General features: G+C 43.3%; 1 protein-coding gene across 2 annotated transcripts in view; it reads left to right on the forward strand.

Annotated features, from left to right (window-relative positions):
• The window catches only part of E(Pc) (Enhancer of Polycomb), a 75,134-nt gene that overhangs the window by 36,874 nt on the left and 12,863 nt on the right, over positions 1 to 25,397 (forward strand). Inside the window, exons 3-6 of one of the 2 annotated variants that reach the window (XM_068364191.1) lie at positions 15,814 to 15,978; positions 16,810 to 16,941; positions 17,185 to 17,423; positions 19,326 to 19,518. In XM_068364191.1, coding sequence (XP_068220292.1) covers positions 15,814 to 15,978; positions 16,810 to 16,941; positions 17,185 to 17,423; positions 19,326 to 19,518 — 729 coding nt within the window. The remainder of the gene's footprint in view (positions 1 to 15,813; positions 15,979 to 16,809; positions 16,942 to 17,184; positions 17,424 to 19,325; positions 19,519 to 25,397) is intronic. The other variant, XM_068364192.1, reaches the window with a different exon arrangement.

Below are 25,397 nucleotides of genomic sequence, written 5' to 3' on the forward strand. Positions count from 1 at the left end.
ATTTATGAATTCATGCAAATGACTGTTTGTTCTAACACGGAGTACTTACCTCAAACTACTTTCTTAGGAGTATCTGGGATTCTCCTCCCAACCGACCAGAATTTTGTGTAGTTTCCCCTATCTCCGTTTTCTATAGTGGGTCCCTCTGTGGCGGATGGATAGGCCTACTCGCCCTGAGGCAACCCGGGTCAGCGTGCGAGAGCTTGGAGCTAGGTCTCGGTCATCAGTAAGCTTCTGGTTGCGCGTAGTTCATATCTCGCTGCTCTCTCATATCCCGAGCGACCCTTTGTGTCCCCACGTGGTTACCGCGTGTTTACCAATTCCCTTGTACCCTTTCATCCACCTCCTTTCCCAGTGTTCTTGTGTTGCTTGGTGCTTTTGTGCTTACGTATGGATCCCCAATGTCGTTGCCCCGGGCCTAAGGCCGGTAAATCGTGTGGTGCGTTCATGTCGAAGCCGGAGGTTGACCCGCATACCCTGTGCTCCTCGTGCAGGAGTAGCGTGTGTTCCCCGTCCGCCATGTGTCCGGCATGCACGTCCTGGCCGGAGATCCAGTGGGCCTTGTACGCGATTAAGAAGAAAAAGGCACCTAAAAGGTCTCCTAATAAGGTGGGGGCCGCTTCGCCCTTGGCTTCACCCACCGCTCCATCGGAGAGAGGATCCCCGTCACCTTCCCCTACCTAGAGTAGGGGACAAGGTACAGTAAGTCCGTTGCGGGGAAGCGGCCCATTGCCGCTCCCCATGAGTCCGATTTAACTGATGTAGGGGCTGTTGTTGATTCGCAGGCGTGTGGGGGGCCTACCGGGGGGGCGGGAATGTGCTCGGGAGACGAGGTTCTGGTGCCTGCAGGACCCGTCTCGACCGAAGACCCGGTGTGGGGGAAGACAGGATCGACTCCTTCCCCCACATTATGACAGTGTATTTCAGGTACTTCAGCGCCCGGGGGAGAAGTAGACAAGAAGAGGCAGCCTACAGGTTCGTCGGACCCCGACTCCATTGTTTGGACGGCGCCTAGGATGCCCTTCAGGTCGCCAATGTGCCAAGAGGAGGAGTTCAACGGGTGGTTTGCGTCCAGGAAGGCGCTACAGACTCCCCTGGCACCATCGTCGACGCTCCTGCCCGACTTTATGCAGCCGTTCATGCCGGTGAAGCAGCACGAAGACCCTACATCGTCGGAGGAGGACTCGGCGAGCTCTTCTTCCGTCTCTACCCCTTCCTCCTCATCATCATTGTCAGACTCGTCCTCTTCGGAAGACTGATCCCCGTGAGGCGAGAAGGAAACGAAAGAGGTTCTGTAGGAGGAGATCTCGCTCCCGCTCAGCCCCGTCCAGGAAACGCTCGAAGGCCTCCAGGAAGAGGAGCAAGAAAGGGCGCTCGTCCAGGGATAAGTGGGTTCGAGTGACGGTTCCCTGTAGCGAGCTGATCAGGGCAGCCGCCGCTCCAGTATCATCCACGTGGCCCGCTAGAGCCGCTCCTTCGCCCTTACCACACGTGTCGTCCGCTCAGTCCGCCCGTTGGCGGAAGCCGCCGACACACGTCGACTTCGCCATGCCTTTACCCGCCCAGCGGAGAGAGCCACTGCTTCGGCCCGGTAACATGGCCCCCATCCCTGGTCCCCCGGCAGCTCTGTCCAAGTGCCCTGGCCAACCGGCGGCTCACCGTGGACCCCTGGTCCCATAGAGCTCCCCGGGAGGGGGTAGACCCATCACGGCTATCTCCGTCTCGGCGGATCCACCCGTGTTGGAAGTACCCGCGCCATTGGATCGGCGAGAGAGAGATGACCTAGCCTCCCACGTGGCTCCATCCGTGATCGGCGATGCACCCGACGCGGAGGACCAATTGGTGAAAGGACTGATGGACGGTGGGGAGTGCTCAGCAGACAAGGTTTCTTCCTATAGAAAAGTGCTGGCCCTTATCAGACGACACCTTAAACTGGACGACCTGAAACCCTTGACAGAGTAAGCCTGGCTCTCGGGTCTGGGAAGGATGGTCGACAACCCCGTCCAACAGAAGCCATCGCTAACCCTTCCGTTGGCCCCAGACGTTAAGTTGGGGATGGACCACGTGGACAGGTACGTCGCGGGTTAAGTAAACTCTTTCAGGGCCCAAGGGTCCTTCAAGCTGCTGCCGGAGTTAAGGACCCAGAAGAGGTTTTACGTCCCTGACGGGCGGCACTCAGGGCCCCGCACAGTCAAAGCGGTGATAGCCACCCTTAATCAGGGCAGTGCGGAAGACAGGGCCTCCTCTGCCCCAGTGTGCTTTTCTCCAGCCGAGGCTTCGATGATGGAGGACACGGCCCAGGACATAGTGAACGTCACGTCGTGGCTAGACTGGGGGGCTTGCACCTTAGTGGATTTTCAACTATCCCATGACTTGGCAGTACCTGAAAACCGAACGCTACTCCAGGAACTGATCCGCTCAGGTGGGAATGCAATGAAGTTCCTCACCTTCCAGTCCCTCACACAGACGGCCAACTGAATCTTACGGAGGAGAGACACTGTCCTCAATAAGTTGGTCCGTAGGCTCCTCGAGAGGGAAGCGAAGTGCCTGAGGAACTCCCCAGTGTGGGGTGACTCTTTCTTCCCCCTGAAGGCAGTGGAGGAAGATATGGAGAGGGTACGGAAGCTCAAGGAGACAGGAGATACCAGGCCCCCTGCAGCAAGATGTCCCACTCACAGAAGGGCTGCGCCGGACGGTTCCCACACCTCTGCAGCGCAACCTAGATGGGACTCCCCTTCATCGTCCTGGCGTCAAGCGTCGCAGACTCCCGTAGGGGAAGCACTACTCCGCAGGCCTCCTTTAGGCCAAATTACTCCAACTCCAGGAGAGGCCATTCTAGCCGCGCCTTCAGGAGAAGGTGGGAAGAGAGGCCCCCTACTCCTGCTGAAGCCTCAGGTAGGGGGATGCCTCAAACGTTCTTGGCGGGACAACGGAGTGGACCCATGGTCCGTGGCAGTCCTGAGGTATGCGTACAGAGTTCCCTTCCTAGCAGACCCGCCCCCTCTGATCCCCGACCAGCGGGCAGAGTGGTTGGCTCCCAAGGACCCCTTGAAGAAGGCGGCATTACAAGAGGAGGTGTCAGCTATGCTGAGCAAAGGAGCATTAGAACTAGTCAGAGACCCGTCCCCGTGGTTCTACAGCAGGCTCTTCCTGGTGGAGAAGGCGACAGGGTTGGAGGCCGGTCATAGACCTCTTGGCCCTCAACAAGTTCATAAGCAAGACCTACTTCAAGATGGACACTCCGAAGTCGGTGATGGCAGCCTTGAGGGAAGGGGGCTTCATGATGTCGCTGGACCTCAAGGACGCATATTTTCAGATCCCTGTCCACCCCTCCAGCAGGAAGTTCCTAAGGGTGAAGTGGGGTTCCCAGTCGTTGCAGTTCAGAACCTAATGCTTCGGGCTGTCGACAGCTCCGCAGGTCTTCACGAGAATCTTCACAACAGTGTCAGTCTGGGCTCACGAACAGGGGATCCGCCTAATCCGATACCTAGACGACTGGTTTCTGCTTTCAGCCTCAGAGGAAGCACTGAAGGAGCAAGGCGCGAAGCTTCTACGGTTCTGCAAAGACTTGGGGATCACCATCAACATGGAAAAGTCACAGTTGATCCTCTCCACCAGGATGACTTACCTGGACTCCAAGATGGAGAGAGTGATTCCCCTCCACAGAGAGGCTCAAAAACCTGGACCGGATAATCCTCCCCTTCCTATCGGACTTCCCAGTGAGAGCCAAGGACTGGCAGAGGTTAGTGGGCCACCTGGTATCTTTAGAGAAGCTAGTCCCTCGGGGGGGAGACTCAAGCTAAGGGCGGTTCAATGGAACCTGAAAGAACTCTGGTCCCCGGGGGAGTCCCCGCACAAGATACTGTAGTCATCGGTTCCCAGGAGACGAAGGAGACCCTGAAGTGGTGGTCCGACAGGGCGAACACCCTTAAAGGGATGCCATTCGCGACCACCCCTTCAGAGATGTTGCTCTTCACGGACGCGTCAAAGGAGGGGTGGGGAGCCCATCTCCTCGACGAATCAGCGAAGGGAAAGTGGTCTCCCCAAGAAGAAGAACTTGCATATAAACGTCCTAGAACTGATGGCGGTTCAGAGAGCGTGCTTAGAGTTCATCCACCTTCTCCGAGGAAACACTGGCGCTCGTGTGCGACAACGCCACTGTGGTAGCCTACGTGAAGAAGCAAGGAGGGCTTAAAATCGTGGGAGTTGTGCGACCTCACATCAAAGATCCTGGAATGGTCCGAAAGGGAACACTTCGAGCTCACAGCCAGGTTCATTCCATGGAAAAGGAACGTCCTAGCCGACGGCCTCAGCAGGGTGGGTCAAGTACTGTAGTAGGGTCAGAGTGGTCCTTACTCCCGGAAGTGGCCCAGACAATCATCCTGAAGTGGGGGTCGCTGGTGATGGACCTGTTCGCCACAAAGCTCAACGCCCAGCTCCCCGTGTTCTGTTCTCCAGTCCCAGACCCAGCAGCAGCGTTCGAGAACGCCTTCCAGCACATGTGGGACGGTCTCGACGTTTACGCCTTCCCTCCCTTCGGGACCCTTAGACAAGTCCTCAACAGAGTCAGACGTGCGAAGAACCTGCAGATGACTTTGGTAGTGCCCTGGTGGCTGGGGAGAGAGTGGTTCGCAGACCTAAAGGAGCTGGCGGTCCTTCCACCGTGGCTGCTTCCGGACAGAGAAGACCTCCTCCGTCAGCCCCACTTCGAGAAGTTTCACGAAAACCCTCGGTCCCTCCGCCTACACGCGTGGAGGTTACCGAGCGTCTCCTGAGGAAGGAGGGATACTCGTCTAAGACCGCCGGGAGGATGACTGGATATCTGAGAAAATCTTCAGTCTTAGTTTACCAAGCTAAGTGGGCCGCATTCACGAAGTGGTGTGCCTTCCAGAACCTCAGGCCGTTGGATGTTTCCATTTATAAGGTAGCGGACTTCCTAGTTCACCTGAGAGACGACCTAGGAGTATATCCCGGCCATCAGGGGTGTCCAAGCAGCATTGGGTCAGGTCTTTCTCCTCAAGGGACTCTATCTAGGAGCTTCCCGGCAGATCTTGATGCTCATTAGGGGCTTCGAACAATCGTGTTCTCCATGTTCATCCAGAGTTCAGCAATGGGACGTAGTCAGAGTCCTTAAGGCCCTATCTAGACCACCCTTCGAACCCCTCAGGAACATACATGACAAAGACCTTACCCTTAAGACAGTCTTCCTCCTCACCTTGGCTTCCGCTAAACGAGTTAGGGAGCTCCACGGGTTGTCGTACGAGGTTTCGCACTCGAAGGGGTGGAAGGATTTAAGTTTCAAGGTCTTTCCTAACTTCGTAGCCAGAACGCAGAATCCTGCCTCCTGGGACCCCAGATTTGAGGGCTTTTCGGTCCCAGCAATTCCACGTTCAGACAATCCGGGAGATTTATTGTTGTGCCCAGTCAGGGCAGTTAGGAAATACCTGGAAAGGACAGCCAGACTTTGCCCTGGGATTAAGAGCCTGTTTGTCTCCTCGGGCCCGGTAAAGAAGGCAGTGTCCAGGAACACCATCTCCTTCTGGTTGCGACAAGTCATAAAGAAAGCCTATGACAGTGACGGATCCTCGGTGCCGGGCAGACTGCGCCCCCATGACATTAGAGGTCTGAGCACGTCATTAGCCTTCGATAAGAACATGGCGGTAGGCCAAATTCTGAAAGCGGGTACATGGTCCAGACAGTCCACTTTTAAGGCCCCCTACCTGAAGGACTGTACAAGGAAGTCTGGACTCCTCCTTCATCAGCCCAGTCATTTCCGTGCTTCAACAGGTTCAAGGTTGAAGCCCGTGGGAAGTAATTCCAAGCGACACAAGTTCCTTCCTTACTATCCCCCTTGTTCCTGCTTCCCCTCTATTCCCTTTCCCTTTCCTCTGCCCATGTGAGAATCGTTCATTGGAGATGCCCTCGTCCGGAGAGTTTTACAGAGGCGAGTTACTTAGACACTAGAAAGTTTTTTGCGTAGTTCTCCCCGAGTCTCCTATCCTGTTTTATTGTCAGCAGAACCTAGCCTCCTATCTAGGTTCAATCATTTAATATCCAGCAGGTCTTCCGGCCTGTAAGTCCACTCTGGCCTCCTAAGGTGTAAGTCTCCTAAGAAAGTAGTTCGAGGTAAGTACTCCGTGTTGGAACAAATCACAAATTTTAAGTAATTTGTATTTTTCCTAACAGTACTTACCTCGAACTACTTTCGGGTTATTGCCCGCCCATCCTTCCCCGAGTGTCTTACAGGAGTTCGATACCATAATTATCAAAAGCTTACTGATGACTGAGACCTAGCTCCATGTTCTCGCACGCTGACCCGGGTCGCCTCAGGGCGAGTATCCATCTGCCAGAGGGACCCACTATAGAAAATGGAGATAGGGGAAACTGGACAAAATTCTGGTTGGTTGGGAGGAGAATCCCAGATACTCCTAAGAAAGTAGTTTGAGGTAAGTACTGTTAGGAAAAATACAAATTTCTTAAAATTTGTGATTTCCATGTTATTGTAACTCTGCCCAGAAGGCTGTTCCTTATTTCTGTAGTGAAGGAAACTAAAAGCATCAGCTTCTAGACATTTTGGCTTTGTTGCTTTAACAAATTAGGAATTCTTACCAAACTACATTAAGTGTAAAGCCGGAATTGGTTTTATCACAATAGTTTGTTTCAATGAGCCTTCCCAAGATTTAATTTGCTGTAACCTTCTCTCTGGATGGCCTAGTAAGATTACTCAATAAGAAAGGACATCCAAGCCTATTGATGAGCCTCTTAGCTCCAAGCTGGCACCAGGCAGAATGATTTCCAAACCTTTTGCATCTGCTCACAGAGGTGCCGGGGACCCCCCCTCCAAGTCACGATCTTTGCAGACAACCACACAGAGAGGTTTCCATAAGTCGTAGAAGGCACTACGACTTCATTGCAGGATGTTATCCAGTAGTAGGTTGGCCAGGGCACCAGCCACCCGTTGAGATACTACTGCTAGAGTTATGGGGTCCTTTGACTGGCAAGGACAGTACTAAATTGGATCTTTTTCTCTGGTTAGGTTCATTTTCCCTTTGCCTACACATACACCGAATAATCTGACCTATTCTTTACATATTCTCCTCTGTCCTCATACACTGACAACACTATGATTACCAAACAATTCTTCTTCACTCAAGGGGTTAACTATTGCACTGTAATTGTTCTGTGGCCTCTTTTCTCTTGGTAAGGGTAGAAGAGACTTTTTAGCTATGGTAAGCAGCTGTTCTAGGAGAATGACACTCCAAAATCAAACCACTGTTTTCTAGTCTTGGGTAGTGTCATAGCCTCAGTACCATGATCTTGTTCTGTCTTGGGTTAGAGTTCTCTTGCTTGAGGGTACACTTGTCCACACTATTCTATCTTATTTCTCTTCCTCTTGTTTTGTTAAAGTTATAGTTTATATAGGAAATATTTGTTTTAATGTTACTGCTCTTAAAATATTTTATTTTTACTTGTTTCCTTTCTTGGCTATTTTTCCTGTTGGAGCCCCTGGGCTTATAGCGTCCTGCTTTCCAAGTAGAGTTATAGCTTAGCAAGTAATAATAATAATAATAATAATCATCTCTCAAGGAGAGGCTTTCCACAACCCATTGGGAAAAAGATGTCTCGTTACCTGGGAGATCATCAACCGATGTCTACCAGGCAAAGGCAGGCAGTCTTCTATGTTGGAGGTTGTGGAATTGGTATTGCCCCTCTCAACGCCACTATTCTAGTGATGATAAAGTTCCTTTGACACCTCAGGGAGGAGATTCCTCGTGGTCTCAACGGTCAAAGGCTACCGCTCCTCCTTGAGCCTCTTCTCTGACGGAAAAGGGTTTTTCCTATCAGTTGGGATTGTCTGCCCTCGTATGGAGTCCCGAACGTACCTGTTCTCAGCTGGAAGTTAGACCACCTTCAGAAAACATAGAGTATTGCAATCCCAGAAAGGAGCACTGTTGGGCCGCTTTGTCAGACATCAAAATATTCACCTGACACTTGAGACAACCTGCTTTCGGCCAGGAGAATTAATGAACGCCCTTTATTACAATGTCAACGTCTCCCCTTGTAAGGGTTGGGGACAGGTAATACTAGACTTCGTCCCTGAGCGTGCTGCAAGACCCAAAATCCAACAGCAACGAATTCCAGATTTGAGCCCTTCCAGTTTGGAAGTTTTTGGGATATAACCGATGATCCAGATCAACTGCTTCTATGGTCAGTATGGGCTATGAGGTGTTACCTCTAATGATCTCCAGGAGATGGCTCCCTATTGGAAAGGAGGTTTGTCACCATGGGAAAGGTTAAGAGGAGAATCACAAAGAATACAATCTTGGTGTGAATTCACAAAGTCATGGAGCACCTCTCGAATCCTAACTCCTCCGCAGCCAAGGAAACAAGAGCTCACAGTCTTAGCATTGTAAACGCGCTCTTAGCGTTCAAGAAAACTATTCTGGCGTAGGTTCTTCCAGTGGGCATTGTGAAGCATCTGACGACCTTCATCTCCCATTTCTTTCATCTAACCTGTAGTGGCTACTCATTAAGTGGTTTAAACACCTCGAGTTCCTTGATGGACAAGTACTAGACATTGAAGGGTGGCGTTACACAGTATTAATGCTTGAATGAATGATAAGAGTGAATGGCATCATCTTTTTTTCATCTTGCCCTTTTTCTTGGGGCATATCACCTACGGTATGTTACAAACTGGCCTCCACTGTCCATAGGTATAACCATTTCCCTTGTGTAGCCTGATATATGCACATAAATTTTTTACTTCCCTATATCACCTTTGCGAGGTGGGAATTTGGTAATGTTTATGGCTTGTTCTAGGAAGTCTTAGGACTGAGAATTCTTACCTAGACAAGTCGCAATGCTAGTATCACACAATCACATGGATTTCTCAAGTTGCTAAAGTGTGCAAATGCATGTAGGTTAGTGAGGTGTGATTGGGATTCCTCTTTAAGATCACGTGTAGTACAAAAGAATACCCCTGGTCTAAAACCAGCCAGTTGGTTAGGACTTCCTCCCACTTTTAGGCGAGTTTTCCCTAATAAATAGCGAAGGTGTTTTTATTAATTGTCAGAACAAATGACAAATTTAAAGTAATTTTTATTTTTCTTAACGATACAAACCCTGAGCTCTCTATACAAATTTGTCCCGCCATCACCTATCCCCTTGCGAGTACTGCCTACAGTAACAAATGACGATAGAACACAGGTGTTTGTATGTGTGTGTGTTTTGGGGGGGGGGTAAACCAGTAGTACCCCTTTACCCCCCTTGCTTACTAGCGGTGGGATAGTTATGCCTCGCTAAAAGTCTTATGGCTAGTATTCTAGCTTCACCAAAAGTATATTCCCTAATAAAGAGCTCAAGGGTTGTATTGTTGGGAAAGATACAAATTGCTTTAAATTTATTGCATTCATTATTGCGCCTGTCAATATCTCTTATGTTATACATTCAGTAACAGTATTAAAAGGTTTTCCACTACCTTTTCATTATTAAAGTTGAAAAAAATGAGTCAAAAGCAACACTAGAATTAAAACCCAATGATAGACATTTTATGACCAATCCTGGGAATTCTGAAAAGATTGTAAGAAGAGCATTACAAGCATGAAGGCCTTGCAAAAGTTAGACGGGAAAGTTGAAGTATATTCTTTCAGACAGTGCCAATAGACATTAAAAAGTTAGATTATTATATGAGAGCTAGCGCAATCACTTTTACCAAACAGAGTAGACTTCCCAAATCTCCAAAAGTACCTATATTCTAGCTAATGTGGGAAAAAGTTACAACTTGTCCTAAAGAAAATAGTATTTTTTTTTTTTTAAAAAGTGTACAAAAATATAAAGAAATATTATATAGGTCTTAAGTCTACACTTTAAGCATTAAGGTCAAGGAAATGATTCATAATTTTGTGGTACTCTGCTGTAAAGCTAGACTTGTCAGTTAAGCTTCAAGAAAATGAATGTGGCCCATTAAGTTTTTCATTGTTTTGGTAACTGTCAAACACATAATCCAAGATGGTAGCCTTTTCCTCTTTACAGAGAGTAGCAAAGCTGTTGGTTTAAGTAAGAGGAACCATAACTAGAGAGTCTCTTCTACCCTTAGCAAGTGGATAGTAGCCACTGAACAATTACAGTGCAGTTGTTAACCCCTTGAGCAAAGAAGAATTGCTTAGTAATCTTGGTGTTGTCAGGTGTAAGATGAATGTCAGAGTAGAATGTGTAAAGAAAAGACCAGTCAATTCTGTGTATGTGTAGGCAAAGGAAAAAGTAATTTTTACCTGACGGAATGTTTTCAATTGTCAAATTGTATTAATTTTCTGTTTAACCTCAAACTCTTGAGCTATAGCTTGTTGTTGAATAATGTAATGGTTTGGTTTGGTTAAAATTACCACACCTTATGTTGGACATGGGATTTTAGTTGAGTACTGTAATGATATTGCTTGTCATTTCTGGGTTATTCCTTTTCCAACGATTAATTTTCTCTTGTGTTTCTAAACAAGGAAGTCATGAATACTGACTGTTGTCCTTGATATTGTAGTCACACACCCGAGAAGAAATACGCTGATCAATTGGATTGACAAAATTTTAATATAATAGATTCAACTAAAATTTTGTTTACAAGTGACCAATTGAGTCATACAATGGCTAGGTTGAGTAATATTTGGAAATCAAATCGCCTGAAATTACATATAAAAATCAGGCTATATATCAGCTAAGTGACATCAGTGTTACTGTATGGATATGAGTTGTGGTATGAGAATGAAACAATATCTAACAGTTGTTTCTCTACTAACAAACCTTATGGTATTTATTTTGATACACTTTCGGCGGAGCTGGAAGGCAGCTACTAGATTAAAAAGTGCAGGGTGGCAACCATACTTAACCACAACTGTGGGTAGATAGGGGGTGGCTGGGGGCCAGCCACCTCTATCTACTCACGGTTCAATGAACGTCACTTTTTGCTTTTGGCTGGTAGAGATTGGACATCTCTGCTTTCCCCTCCTCAACACTTAGCCATTTAGACTTTAGTATTATGCTCATCCTTTTTTTTTTTTTTTTTTTTTTTTTTTTTTTTGGTATTTCCCTTTTTGTACTTTCTTCTAGTGGACATCGGAGTGTGGGCTGACGTCTCGGCTATCTACGAGGTCCTCCTCGCCTCTTCCAAACAACGGCTTCCTGTTGACGACGAGCCCTCTCGCTTCTGCTGATCTTGCCATCACCCAACGGTACGCAATCTCTCTTCCTCTCCCCACGGGCAAAGTTTCAGCCCGCGTGTACAATGTTCACCTGGTGTGGTATTCGAAACTACTAATGATTGTCAACCCATGGCCTGCTCGCCAATCATCAGAACGACCGATTATCTTCTCTTCTTTACTGACGATTCCCAGGATGTCGTTCTTGACGATCAAATGATTGCCATAGAGATCGAAGGTCACGACGATCAAATGATTGCCATAGAGATCGAAGGTCACCCACAATCTCGACGCTCTTCTAGAAGACATTCACGATCATGAGATCGAAGGTTATCACGATCTCGAAGTTGCTCTTCTTGAAGACAATCACAGTCACAAGTTAAGCACTTACAATCACGAGATTGGTCACTCACGATCTTGAGGCTCGTCTTTTTGAAAATGATCACAGTCACGAATTGAACACTGATAATTATGAGATCGAAGGTTATCAAGATCTTGACACTGTTCTTCTTGAAGACGATCACAGTCACGAGTTAAAGACACTCAATTACAAGATTGTAGGTCACTCACGATCTCAAAATAAATGTGCTTATTTTTTACATGTACTGCTGTTTCCCTTGCCTTAGGGATGGTATCATGGTTCCTTTATGTACTCTGTTTACCTTGTCCCCCTCCACACGAGAGGTTTTTGCATACTGCAAGGACCCCCTCTCTTTATGAACATGTAGAAATTAATAGTTGAGTAACACTTGAATGTTTTGATTCCAGTTATCTCAACCAAAATATGACTATTTAATGATAAGAATACAGTTTCTAACAAAGTCCCAGTAACAACAAACAATCAGGACCATCAGAAATTATAGTTGATCCTACGCGAACACAAACCCTCATCATGTTAAAGGGGGTAAGCTCTTGGTATACTTTCGTTATGACCATATGGAATAAAAACTAGTAGTTATGACAACAATTTATGGTTGCACCTTGCTTTCACCTACTCATTGGCAAGGCAATGCTAACGTCACGTCGCTACTTCACTTTTGGTCGCCGTACGAATCGAAGGTCTCTGTTTTGTTCTGAGATCGTGTCTTTTTCAAATAGGTAATTGTATTGGTATTGTGGTAGCTCTAGTCCAGCTGATCACCACCCAATTTCGATAACTCCCATATTTAAAGTTTTTTAAATTTTTTTTTTTTGCAAAACTTCCAAATTGGTATGCTGTAGGTAATCATCTGTTCCCTGGTTTGAAATTTGGCTTTTGCAAAGGCTTGGAGTATTTGATGCCTTTCATACAATCTCCAATGCTGTACAGAAGTCCCTTTAATGGCACCCTTTGTTCCCCTCAGCAAGGCTTTAGACCGAGACCTAGCACTAAAGACTAATTTCCTTTTAGCTCTAGCCTCTTCAAGAAGAATGAGCAAGGTACATGGCCTGTCTTATCTTGTTTTACACTCCAGGGGTTGGAAAGATCTGTCATTCAATTTTCTACCGGAATTTGTTGCTAAGATCTGAAATATTATTATTAGTGATACTGGATTTGACTCCTTTACAATATCGGTATTAAAGGAGGTAACTGGTGATCTTAACAGGTTTTACTTTGTCCTCTAAGGGCAGTTCACTTATACCCAAAGAGGACTGCTGCTGCTCCCCAGAAAATACCGGAAGAGGGCTATTCCTTGCTGCCTGTTCTTTCCTATCTTGTTTGTTAGCACAAGTTGAAACTATATAACATCCTGCTTTTCCAACTAGGGTTGTAGCTTAGCAAATAATAATAATAACAATAATAATAAGGGATTGTCCAAGAAAACAATCCCTTTCTGGTTACAAGAATGGATTATGAGAGCTTATATCTTTGTGAGAAGTGTCAATTGAGGACCCTCCCAAAACCTATGCCATTCGTGGTGTTGCCACAACCATAGCGTTCTGTAATAAACACTCAGTAGACATGGACGGAGACTATTATGAGAGTTCTCAAACCCTTGGGAGGAGAAATGTCTACCAAGCCCCCTCCCGGGGCTCACAATATTCATGGGCTGGCCACAACCATAGCTTCCCCTTTGTATTAGGCATCTGCACCATACTCATATAAATAATGAAGCCAATAAACACCCATCATTTCACAGATGTCATTGTAGAAATTAGTGCCAAAATCCTTCTGTCTTACACAGAGGTTTGTCTGGTAAATAATGTCTTCCACAACAGACAGCATATGCTTATTTTGGAAGTTCTCTTAAGAGTTACCGCATGACAACTGGAGCTGGGTGAAAGAAGTTGCTCAGCTCCAGGAAACTTCCACTTGGACCTATTCATATAATTGCTTGCAAGTATATTCTTAAATTCTCCACCTTTATTAAAATGTAATAATCAATATTCACTTCATTGGTTGTGGTAGTTCATCTTTGTCCTTTGATTGGGTACCAATCTCGGGTCGCACGATGTTAAAAGAAGACGAGTTAAGTAAGGAGTGTTTTATCAAGGTAACAGTTAGGGAGGTTCTTGAAATGTATGGTCTACCAGTTAAATTTACTCAAAAAGGCTGCGTAATTGTTACCAGGATAAAACTGGCATTACTTAACTTGTTATCTTTTAACAAAACATGTGATAAGTGTAATTACCAAGCACCTACCTTAGCTCGGTACCCAAACAGAGGACAAAGATAAACCACCACACCCAGTGAAGTGAATATTGATCATTACATTTTAATAAAGGTGGAGAAATTAGAGTAAGCATTTTTTATTACCAGAATAATACAAGGATATAGAAATATGGAACATTAAAAAAACATTAATTTTTTCAAATTTTTGTATATGGATCAAAATTAACATTTATGTTAAACTTGAGAAGTCTCTTTCTCACATATACTGTATAATTTTTAATTAGAAATTATTGTATTATTATTATCAAATCCTTTCAGATTGTACAGTTTACCAAACCATCTTTGGAAAATCATACTGACTATTTAAGGCTACAATATTATTTTTTTTTATCATTCAGATTGATTTTACTTTATACTTCTTTATGGTGTCTGTCTGAAGAAGTGTCCAGGTAATTTATGATGGTATTATGTTGATTAGATTAAAATTACGTCTTTTGCGGTCATCTAATAATCAAGCACCGTATTTCCTGTGTCATAAGACGCTACAAGTGGTAAGACGCACCCTTGAATTAGCAAAGCCTTTTTTGGGAAAAAATGGAGGATTTTATGATTCCTAGCAGCAATTCCTAGTTCGAAACTAGCAAGTTTTTTATCTGGTACAGTATATTTTTGAATTTTAGGTATATTGGCAAATGTTTGAAGTTAATATTAATTAGTTGAACACCAGTTATCCCAATTTATTTACATATTAATAGAAGAAACCACTAAATCTGTCGTAGTTGCCACAACAACTAGTTTAGTCTTCCAAGTGTTGTTTACATTAAAGCAGTGTTGCCAAATGTTGTTAATCAAATTTTGGTAAAAGAAGTAAAATTCCAGTAATATTTTCCAAATTTATCGTACAAACTTAATTATTGATCAAAGAAGTCTAGAAATTCCTCTAGGTGGCCTACTTTTGCTACTGTATGTTACTCTAGGTCTAGTTTTCTGCTAACTTGGTAACACTGCACTCAGCTAACAGTGAAATGTTATATTTTTCAAGGTCATATTCAGCAACGGTTTGTTTGTATTATTTCGGAACTCAGGCAACAAAGTCATTATCAAAATATTGCCTTTTTACAAAATAAAAAAAAAAAAAAAATAAAAGATAGATAAATACTGCATAAACAACTAATATGTACTGTAATAAGCGTCGGCTAGGAGACCACTACACTAGTTGTTTGCTTATAGAAGGGAGCTAGCGAGTCATCAGCTGATTACCGAAACAAATAACTTGGTATAGTTCTATAATAAACGAGGCATATGAAAATATTTTTATTTCATTACATATGAACGATAATTGAAGGTTTATATTTTATGTCTGTTGAGTGAGTATTTGTAAGTTATTAGTTGGGTATTTGAGGGTTGTCAAACTTCCTTATACAAATTTATCTTAGTGTTAAGACGCAGGGTGATTTTTGGGGGCATTTTTCAAGAAAAAATGTGCGTCTTATGACACGGGAAATACGGTATTTACAATTTATGTGACAAGAAAATAAACTTAAAGGGTTGATGATTTTATTTTGATAGCCAAAGTAAGATGTTATGTTATAAGGTTAATAACAAAACTACTAGTAGGTCTGTAACTGTAAAAGATTAGCGGTGGTTGCTAGAATTAGTTGGAGTCCTTGGATTTCAATTTATGCAGGAAGAGTAACCTCTAAGAGAAGAGGAAATTGCAAAATATATGTGAGACATTAAAATGAAGGAAATTTGTTACCTAAAGTAGATAAGTTTGATTTACTAAAGTACCATACATTACTACATCCCACTTTAAGGCAGCATTGCGACATCCATGTATTGCTAGTAAAGGAAATGGAAGACCTTAGTATTGGGTAGTAGGATATTACACAATGGAAATAAAATTATTGCAACAATACTGGAGCTGGACAAGTATTTCTTTTTTTGTGTGTGTGTTACGTACTTTTCTTTTAGAATGAATAAAGTGCTCCTAATTTTTCACAGTGTACTTGATCTTCGGATTCTTTGTTTCAGGCCCCCCGACAGCTAATCCACATTCATCCGTTCTCTGCGGATCAAGACATCCCTGAATATGATATGGACTCAGAGGATGAGGAGTGGCTGAACCAACATGCAGCCAAAGGAGAAATACCATTAACATGCTTGCAATTTGAGGAGATGATGGACAGGCTGGAAAAGGTGGGATTCTTGGCTATATAATTTTATTACTTGTTTTATTGACAGGATTTATTTATCATAATCAGGTTTTAAAGACAGTGATTTAACCCTTTTATTCAGCCAAGTACGACACCGGCTTAACTAAAAGATTACCGGAAAAAACGTATCTCTATATGGTTAGATTGATGAAAAGATGTCAAGAGTTAAGTTCTTGGCTCCCATGTAAATTGCAATTTGATCTTTCTTTTATTGATAGATATTTAATAGTATAAATTTTTTTCAAGCTTTTCATAAACTTTCCCTAAATTCTATCATTTTCATCTAATTTGAGCTGATTTGTAATTGATGAAAGCTTAGCATTTAGAGAAGACTAGTTGATGTACCAGATGGTTAATTTTTATTTTTTTTTTTTTCTTATTTATTTGAATAGTGCAGTATTGTGCTATATTTGGGAGTAAGTCTTGCTTAGAATGATCACAGGAAAGTGTTCCAGATAAAAATAGATTGGGTGGGTATTTTGGATGATAATATTTTGGTAAAATTTGTAACATTGCAATGAAATGTTTCAGTGAATGTTATTAATAGCTGTTGTTTTGTCTGAAAGATTGAAATAGTAAATAGATAGCATTTGAAATGTAATTTTTGCCCCCTCAGGAGTAAAATTCCAAAGGCTTTTTACTTTTGTAGTAGGCAGCTCTTAAGAGTCGAGCTTGACTCTGGTCTTGTTGATCTCCTCCCTTTTAATGGTATTGATTTACTTTTGTAGCAACCTCTTGGAAAATATTTGTGCACAAAATGAATAATTATTCGTCACTTAATTATATATGTATTTTTTTTTTAATCTATTTACAGGCTTCAGGACTAAAGGCTGTGACATTGCACGAGGCCAAGGTGCTTTTAAAAGATGACGATGACTTAATCATTGCTGTCTATGACTACTGGCTTAACAAAAGGCTGAGACTGGCTCATGCACTTATACCACAGGTCAGGCATAGATTATTGGCTTTTGGCTTTACTCTCAGAGTACTTTTGGTGGTTTGACTAATGCATTATGCTACTGGATTTTATGCTTTTGCGATTCATGTTTGTTAAGGTACGATATAGTTTACAATCATTTTACAGTTATAACTAGTGTTAATTGCGCATAGATTTATGTTATACCGTATACAGTACTATGCCATGTTCGTTGCCTTTGGGGAAAAGGTTAAATTTTTTTTTTTCTTACAGCAAGTCAAAACTGAAAAGGGGTCCGGGCCAGGGGCGAATGATCCTTACGTAGCTTTCCGCAAAAGGACTGAAAAGATGCAGACCAGGAAAAATCGCAAGAATGACGAGTCAAGTTATGAGAAGATGCTTAAACTTCGTCGAGATTTATCCCGGGCTGTCACTTTGTTAGAAATGGTAAAGAGAAGAGAAAAGGCGAAACGAGAGTACCTCAACCTTAATATAGAAGTTTTCGAGAGACGGTAAGTGCTGGGAAAAGTGTTTCCTTTTTATTGTGTAGGGTAAAGTTCGAGTTGTTGATTGCTTCTGTATTTTGTTGGTGTTTATTTTGATAATGCATTGTAATTCCAAAGGTATTTTAGGATATAAATCTCATTGTATATTCCATTTTGTCAAAATTTCCTCCTTTGGTTGCTATGCCAGTAATTGGGAAACTTTTGATACCAAGACAAATTCTGTGCATTCTGAAATCCTAATTGTTTAGAAAGGTATGAAATGAAAGATTTTGTGTAATAGAACTATTGAAGATCTTTATTTTAATAGAAAGTTCTTGTTACTTTAAATTTTTTAATAACTTAAGTATTTAATTAAAAAAAAAAAAAATGCCCTGGAAGTAAATTTTTCAAAGCCACTTTCTTTATTTGCATTTTCTAATATTCAGAGAAAATATTCTCTTCTAGTTCTCTCTAATAATACAAGTACAGTATTTGTGTGAATAGACATTTTCTGTTTACTTATTTATTATTTAGTTACTTCCTCTTTTCTGTTGTGTTGATTGCTGTCAGGGTAATTCTATCAGTATTTCATTGTGTTTGAAGTTTGATGTGTACATGAATGCATTTTCTTAATTGCTGTATATGTTTCAGATTATGATATGAAAGTAATTTTTATGGAGGGGATTTGATTGTTGACTTGAAAAGATTTATTTGATGCAATTACTTGAAAGAGAAAATTTGGTATTTACTAGTGTATTAATTTTGATTTTATCATAAAAATTTAAAAGCCTTAATCAAAAGTGACAGTAGGACCTCAACTTGAATTGATCTTATGCCACTGGCTTGTATATTCCTGCATCTGTTTGCCTGTATATATTAAGAAAGCTCTCCTTCCAATGGTTAATTCTGCTAATAATTCCACTGCATTCACTCTTGTTATCCTTAATATCAAACATGTCGGTGAAGATCAAAGAACTCCACATAGTCTTTCATGATTCCCATTACTGAGGTCTTGAGTGTGTCAGCTTTCAGAAATATTAAAAGGTTACTGTTACTCCTTAAAAAATTAGTCTATATTTCAGATCAGCTGGAATTTCGTTATCCTTTTTTGCTAGGAAGTAGATGTCTTAACTCATTTGCTGCCAAAATGTGGTTTATTGTACAATATATGGTATTTTTGTCTCGAAGAATTAATTTTAGAAAATAAGAAATAATATGATTAAGATTGTAGGGTAACACAAATAGTATATATTTTGACTAAAGCTACTATTCTAGGCGTTTCAAAGTTTAACAGAACACTAACTTGAAAAATTATATGCTCTCTTGTTAGTATTTTGTACAGAGAAAGTAAATAATCTCTATATTAAAGTGTTGATAACTCTAATAATTCAAATTAAAATATCTTCTTGCTTTTATACTTTCTCAAATTTTCTGCTTGTAAAAAAAGTTTAGTTTACATTCTTCAATTATTAAGCTAAGCATTTGGATTAGTATATCTGCATCATCTGTGACTGATGATTCTATTAGGATTTAATTGACCCAAGGCTGTTGATACTATTAGTATTTGATTGAGCCAAGGTTGTTGATGCTATTAGGATTTAATTGACCCAATGCTGTTGAAACTATTAGTATATTGACCCAAGGCTGTTGGTACTATTAGTATTTAATTGACCCAAGGCTGTTGATGCTATTAGGATTTAATTGACCCAAGGCTGTTGATGCTATTAGCATTTAATTGACCCAAGGCTCTTGATGCTATTAGGATTTAATTGACCCAAGGCTATTGATGCTATTAGGATTTAATTGACCCAAGGCTGTTAATACTTATATGATTCAATTGATCCAAAAACATAATATACCAAGGCACTTCCACCTTGGTATATGTAAAAACATAAAGGATGGAAATTTATATAAATGTTTATGTTATAGGTATGAGATGCAGGACTTCAGCGGAACAATGTTAGCGGAAGTAACGGCGCTCAGAGCGCAGAGGCCTGCATTTGCTCCTCTCTTTTCCAATCACCAGCTGACGTCGGGATCCATCAGTTCGAGTGCTTCAGGCAGTGGGTCTTGGTTGAAGGTGGCCCCTATGTCACATTCCAGCAAAGTGAGTAGAAAAAGAGTACGTATCGCTTTGGTTGGAGGCAGACTTTACCATTTTTATTTTGGGCTTTTTCTGCTATATGTTTTTACTTTTTAAGTTTTAAGGGTACTTGGTTTTATTTGGAAATTAGGATGTAGATTTTATATTTTCAATGGTGTTTAGATGTTGGCTTTCACACAGTGTGTTGATGTATGCACTTTCACCCAGGTAAGCCTACTGAAGGCCAACAGAGCAATGTACCTTAATGTCTTTGACCGCAGGACTTCTACGTAGGCCAAAGCATACCCCATATTCTGTAAGCTTTTTGTTGTAAGGCTGGAAATGCCTTGGCAATTTGTGTGTATGGATGCTATTTGTTTATATTTTTAAGTTGGGATTTATTAGATTTCAGTTTTTTATATTCTTCATCTTGGGGCTAGATCATTTTATTGTCTTCAAGTTTTTTGTTTTTTTTTTCTTTTATGCATTGATGTTATCCCTATGCTTATATCTTAATTTCAGGGATTGTCCTGGATTATCTTCATTTTATTTTACTTCAATTACTTCAGTGTGTAATATGAATTTCCCACGGTATTCATAACATAGCACTTAGTAATGAAAGTTTTCTTGCATTGCCTTCTACCTTTTACTTCTCACCCATTTCTCTCTTTAAAAAGAGGCCTTTCTTCATAGATGGTGTCTCGGTGATGAAAAACAAATTTTTTTATTTTAGCTATTGTCAGGTGTTAGAATGCCATTATAGGTTTTTAGTAGTATGTTATTTTATTTCATTACATCCACTAACTGTAGTGTTAATACATATTTGGCCTGTACTAGATTCTTATTTGTTACCATGAAATTGATGAAAATACTAACATAACTGCCTAAGGGGGCTTCATCCCTCTTGTGCTTGGCATTAGCAAACTCATCGTCATATTTTGGCCTTCTGAAAAAGATAATAAGTGACATTAAAACAATGCTATCTTGTTTTTGTATTTGTGGTACTTGATTGACTCATGAATGTTGAATGAATATCCTTCATAACCCAATCCTTATATTCCGTTAAGAGAATGTAGGTTAACAAACACATTTTGGTAAAATTTAAACTTCAACCAATAGCAAGTTTCAAATTTTGGAGACAAATTGATCAAGGACATTCCACAGAATCCTCAACATTGTCAACTTTACCAGATATCAATTTGTAAAGAAATACAATATATATATATATATATATATATATATATATATATATATATATATATATATATATATATATATATATATATATATATATATATATATATATATATATATATCAAATGATATATAATTGTTAGTATTAAAGACAAACTACTGGCCAGTCTCTGAGTCAAATGGTTTTACTGGCCTGGTTAAGCTATGTAACAGTAATAAGTTTCCATGAAACCTAGGTAGGTGAACTTAGCAACACTTCAGCTACAGTCTGATCACTGCATTGAGAGCTAGTATTTCAAAGTCCAATTTACATAGCTTATTGTTACTTTTCTAACATTTTTCAACCATTTCCATGAAAGTTTTGCTAACAGTAGACTTAGATCTATCTTATAGAGAAAACCAGTGTTTTCTCATATTGCTATTTTACAAGCCAAACTGGTACCCTAATTTAAAAGCAGGATACTACAAGCTCAATTGCCTCAGCAGGCAAAGCAACCCAGTGCAAAAATGTAATGAAATAAAAGATAAACTTTATAAGAAAAAAGATGTATTATTATTATTATAACTAGCTAAGCTACAATCCTTTTTGGAAATGCAGGATGCTATAAACCCAAGGGCTCCAACAGGGAAGAAATTGCTCAATGAGGAAAGGAAATAAGACAGTGAATAAACTATATGAGAAGTAATAAAATAAGAAAATATATTTTGATAACAGTAACAACATTAAAACAGATATTTCATATATAAATTAAAAAAGAGAGACCTATGTCACCCTGTTTAACATAAAAACATTTGCAACAAACTCAAACTTTTGAAGTTCTGCTGATTCAGCTGCCCTATTAGGAAGATCATTCCACAACTTTATCACAACTGGATTAAATCTAAAATACTGTGTAGTGATTCAGTCTTATGATGGAGAAGGCAAGACTATTCGAATCAACTGCATACCTAGTATTACAAACGGCATGGTACTGTCCGGTTATATCTGAATGTAAAGAATGGTCAGACCAAATGTGTTTCTCAAAAATAAATTTGCTGTCGAGAATCACACCTAAAATTTTAAGTCATACAGAATTAAAGAAACATTATTAATACTGAGACCCATAAGTTGAGCCCTTGTCCTCGACCTACCTATTTAGAAGAATATCCGTGTGTTAATCATATGAGTAAAACAAAAACTGTGAAGTAAGATATATTTACTTGAAGGTTTACACAAGGTCCTTGTGTTATGATAATATTAGTTTGTATGGATTAATTTTTAGAATAGGAAAATGATTTTTTTTTATTGAGATGAAAGCAAATAGTAGTGTATAGAATTGGTTATATAGACTAAGATTTATGCTTTTGTCTTTTATACTAGCGCTTGCTCCAGAGTTGCGCGGCTTGGCCAGCGGATGACCCTTATCCCTGCTCAGAGGCTCCTTGTGCTAGCCACGTGGCCCGATCAGCCATTCCGCTGATGGCTTGGCAAGGGCCTTCAGAGCCCCCAACACTTCACAGTGCGGTCTGTTATCCGCAGCCAGTGAGCGGCTCCTTGGCCCCTCCGCGGGTAGAGGACGCCATTCAGGTCCCCGCTAAGGGATCCTTTCCCGGGGTTGGGAATCTTGGACCCACTTCTCAAGACTCCTTGGAAGGACCGTTACCTGTTGGACGGCGCCGTTTTCCCTCCCCCTGGCTGCCAAGCTCCGGGGAGGAGCAAAGGACCGCGTGAAGGGCCGCCAGTCTTCTAGGACCCACTCCTACAACTCCAGATCACTGGACCCTGCTCCAGTGCCAAAGAGGAGCCAAAAACAAGGGGAGCAGCACAGAACTCCCTCGGAAGGGAGACCTAATCTCAGGGATGCAGAATCCCCAGACCCACGGCTGGGTGCCTCAAGTGGGACTTGCCTGGTTGGTATGGGATTTTCGGCGACGGGGTCTCGAGACCACCAGGAGGACGAGGTGGTAGAGGAAGTGTCATCCTTGAGGAAGGTGTTGGGTCTGAATAGAAGACTGAACTACCTGGTCAAACCCCCTCCGATGCAAGTTCGACCACACAACACTGGCCTGGAACGCCAGTTTTGAGTCACTAGGGAAGGATGGTCTCCCTGGTCCTATCTCACCGGACAGCGGCTCAAGAGAATCACCGCCACCATAATGGAACTGAAAGGGCCGAACAGGTCCCATGGCGCACCGAAGCTTTATCCTTTCCGGAGGTGAAGCACAGCCGCTTCTGCGCTTCTACACTCTGTAAGGGACCTCCCAGGGACATCAGCCTTCAAAAAGGAACTTGGCTGCCCTGGCTCCCGGCTCCACAGTTCAGGAGGTGACAGTCATGTAAGTGGATGCTGGGGATGTGGCTTCACGGCTGGATCTCTGGGCCACGGGCACTAGTTCATTCGCCCTGGAAAATGACGTGAGGAGCAGCCAAGCAAGAGAACAGTTCCTGGAGTTGGCAGTCTCGGGGTTGAGGCCCGTAGCCTTCTTTGCGGGGGGCAATCTTACACCGCGGCATCAAACGGGGTACTGCGGAGGAGGGACGTCGTCCTCTATAGGTTGCCAAAGCAACTCCTGGATAGGAAACTGAGGGCTTTGAGGGACGCACCTTTCGTCAGGGAGGCTCTCTTCCTGGAGGACATTGTGGCAGAAGCACTGTTCAAATGAAAGAGAGAGGCACGACGTGATTCTCCACAGGGCTCTCGCATCTTTGTCAGCTTCGTCGTCACGCCCCCTATACCACCTCCGTTAGCACAGCAGGGCCAGGGCCCAGTGAGGTGAGCAACCCTCTATGCCTCCGTTCCAATATTCGTCCTCGTCCCAGTGGGCCCCTCCGACGTAGCCCCCCTCAGGAGGACAGAGGCCAGCCTCAGGAAACAGTAGGTTCAGAGTCCCAGCTAACCGAGGGGGTACATAGCAGCCGCTTCTTCAAGTGAAAGTAGGGGACGAGGTCCCTCTCCCTGGTACCCTATGGGGGTAGGGTGATGCCTTAACTCAAGGTGGAGAAATTGGGCAAAGGAAGGGGCAGACCAGTGGGTGGTTCAAGTGCTGAGGGACAGTTGCCACATCTCCTTCAAAGGGCCCCATGCCTCCCTTGATTTTGGGACTCGAGGTCTCCCCCCTACACTCCAAGGAAGAAACATGTTGGAGAGCCTTAGAGGGGGAGGTTCAAGACCTGCTTATCAAAAGGGCCATCCAGACAGCACCCCCGACCAGCTGGGCTCCTTCAGTCGCTGGTTCCTGATGGAGAAGGCCTCAGTTGGATGGCACCCATTTATAGATCTTTCAGCCCTTTACCGTTTCGTTGCCAAGACTGCGTTCAAGATGGAAATGGCCAGGACGGTCCTAGCAGCTATCAGGCAAGGGGACTTCATGCTATCCTTAGACCTCAAGAATGCATATTTCGAGATCCCAATACACCCATCCAGCAGGAAGTTTCTTAGGTTCAAGTGGGGAGAAGAAGTCTTCATGTTCCGCACCCTCTTCTTTGGCTTGTTGACCAGGCCTCAGGTCTTCACAAGAGAGTTTTCTCTGGTCTCCCAGTGGGCCCACAAGAGAGAGATAAGACTGTTGAGGTATCTCAACCACTGGTTGCTCCTCTCGTAGTCCAGGGAATAGTTGTCGAAGCAAAGGGACAAGTTAATGACCTTCTGCACGGAACTGGGGGTGGCATTCAACTGGGAAAAGTCGAAGCCCTCCCCAACCATGAGGACAGTGTGCCTGGGTATGGAAATTTGCTCCTTGCAAGACAAGGCTTTCTCGGCAAAGGAGAGGATCGGGAATCTGGAAAACATGGCGAAGCCTTTCATCAGGGGGATACCAGCATCGTTAAAGGAGTGGCAGAGACTGGTAGGCCACCTGGTGTCCCTAGACCTAGAGAAACTTGTGCCCAAGGGAAGACTGATGCTACATCCAGCCCAGTGGGACCTGAAAGAGATACAGACCCTAGCAATCCAGTGTCTGTCGTCAAAGCCATCCCTGTCCCAGTCAACCAGGGATGCTTTCCAGTGGTGGTTGGACACAAGGAACACCTGGGCGGGGCTTTCACTACTGGATCCTTCTCTGGAACTGCTTCTGTTCATGGATGCATCCAGGGAGGGATGGGGAGCCCACCTACTGGACAGGATGGCCAAAGGCCTTCGGTCCCTGGAGGAGAAGACCCTTCACATAAACGAACTCGACCTGTTGGCAGTTCAGAAGGCCCTCAGCGTCTTGTTAGGCTTGTTAGTGGGGAGAAGGGTGGCCCTGATGAGCGACAATGCCACCATTGACGCATATGTCAAGAAACAGGGCGGCCTGCGCTCCTGCCGGATCCACGACTTACCAGTAAAGATCTTATTTTGGACCGAGGACAGTGCCATCTCTCTCACAGCCATGTACATCCCACGGAAAAAGGAACTTGGTCGTGGACGGCCTTGGCAGGAAGTATCAAGTGTTACTGAGGAAATGGTCCCTTCATCCGGATGTAGCAAGGGCGGTGATAAAAAAGTGGGAATCGCCATGCCTGGACCTCTTCACGACACAACTGAACGCGAAACTGCCGGTCTTTTGTTCCCCAGTGCCAGACCCAGCAGCATCTCTGGAAGACGCTTTCCAACATCCATGGGACGGACTTGATGTTTACTCCTTCCCCCATTCACCTTTCTGCAACAGACCCTGAACTGGCTTCGGCAGGCGAAGCAGGCAAGGATAACGCTAATAGCTCCGTGGTGGCCAGAAAAGGAGTGGTCTTGGCTGCAGAACCCCGT

This window comes from Palaemon carinicauda, chromosome 41 (genome assembly GCF_036898095.1).
Source record: "Palaemon carinicauda isolate YSFRI2023 chromosome 41, ASM3689809v2, whole genome shotgun sequence".
Taxonomy (NCBI): domain Eukaryota; kingdom Metazoa; phylum Arthropoda; class Malacostraca; order Decapoda; family Palaemonidae; genus Palaemon; species Palaemon carinicauda.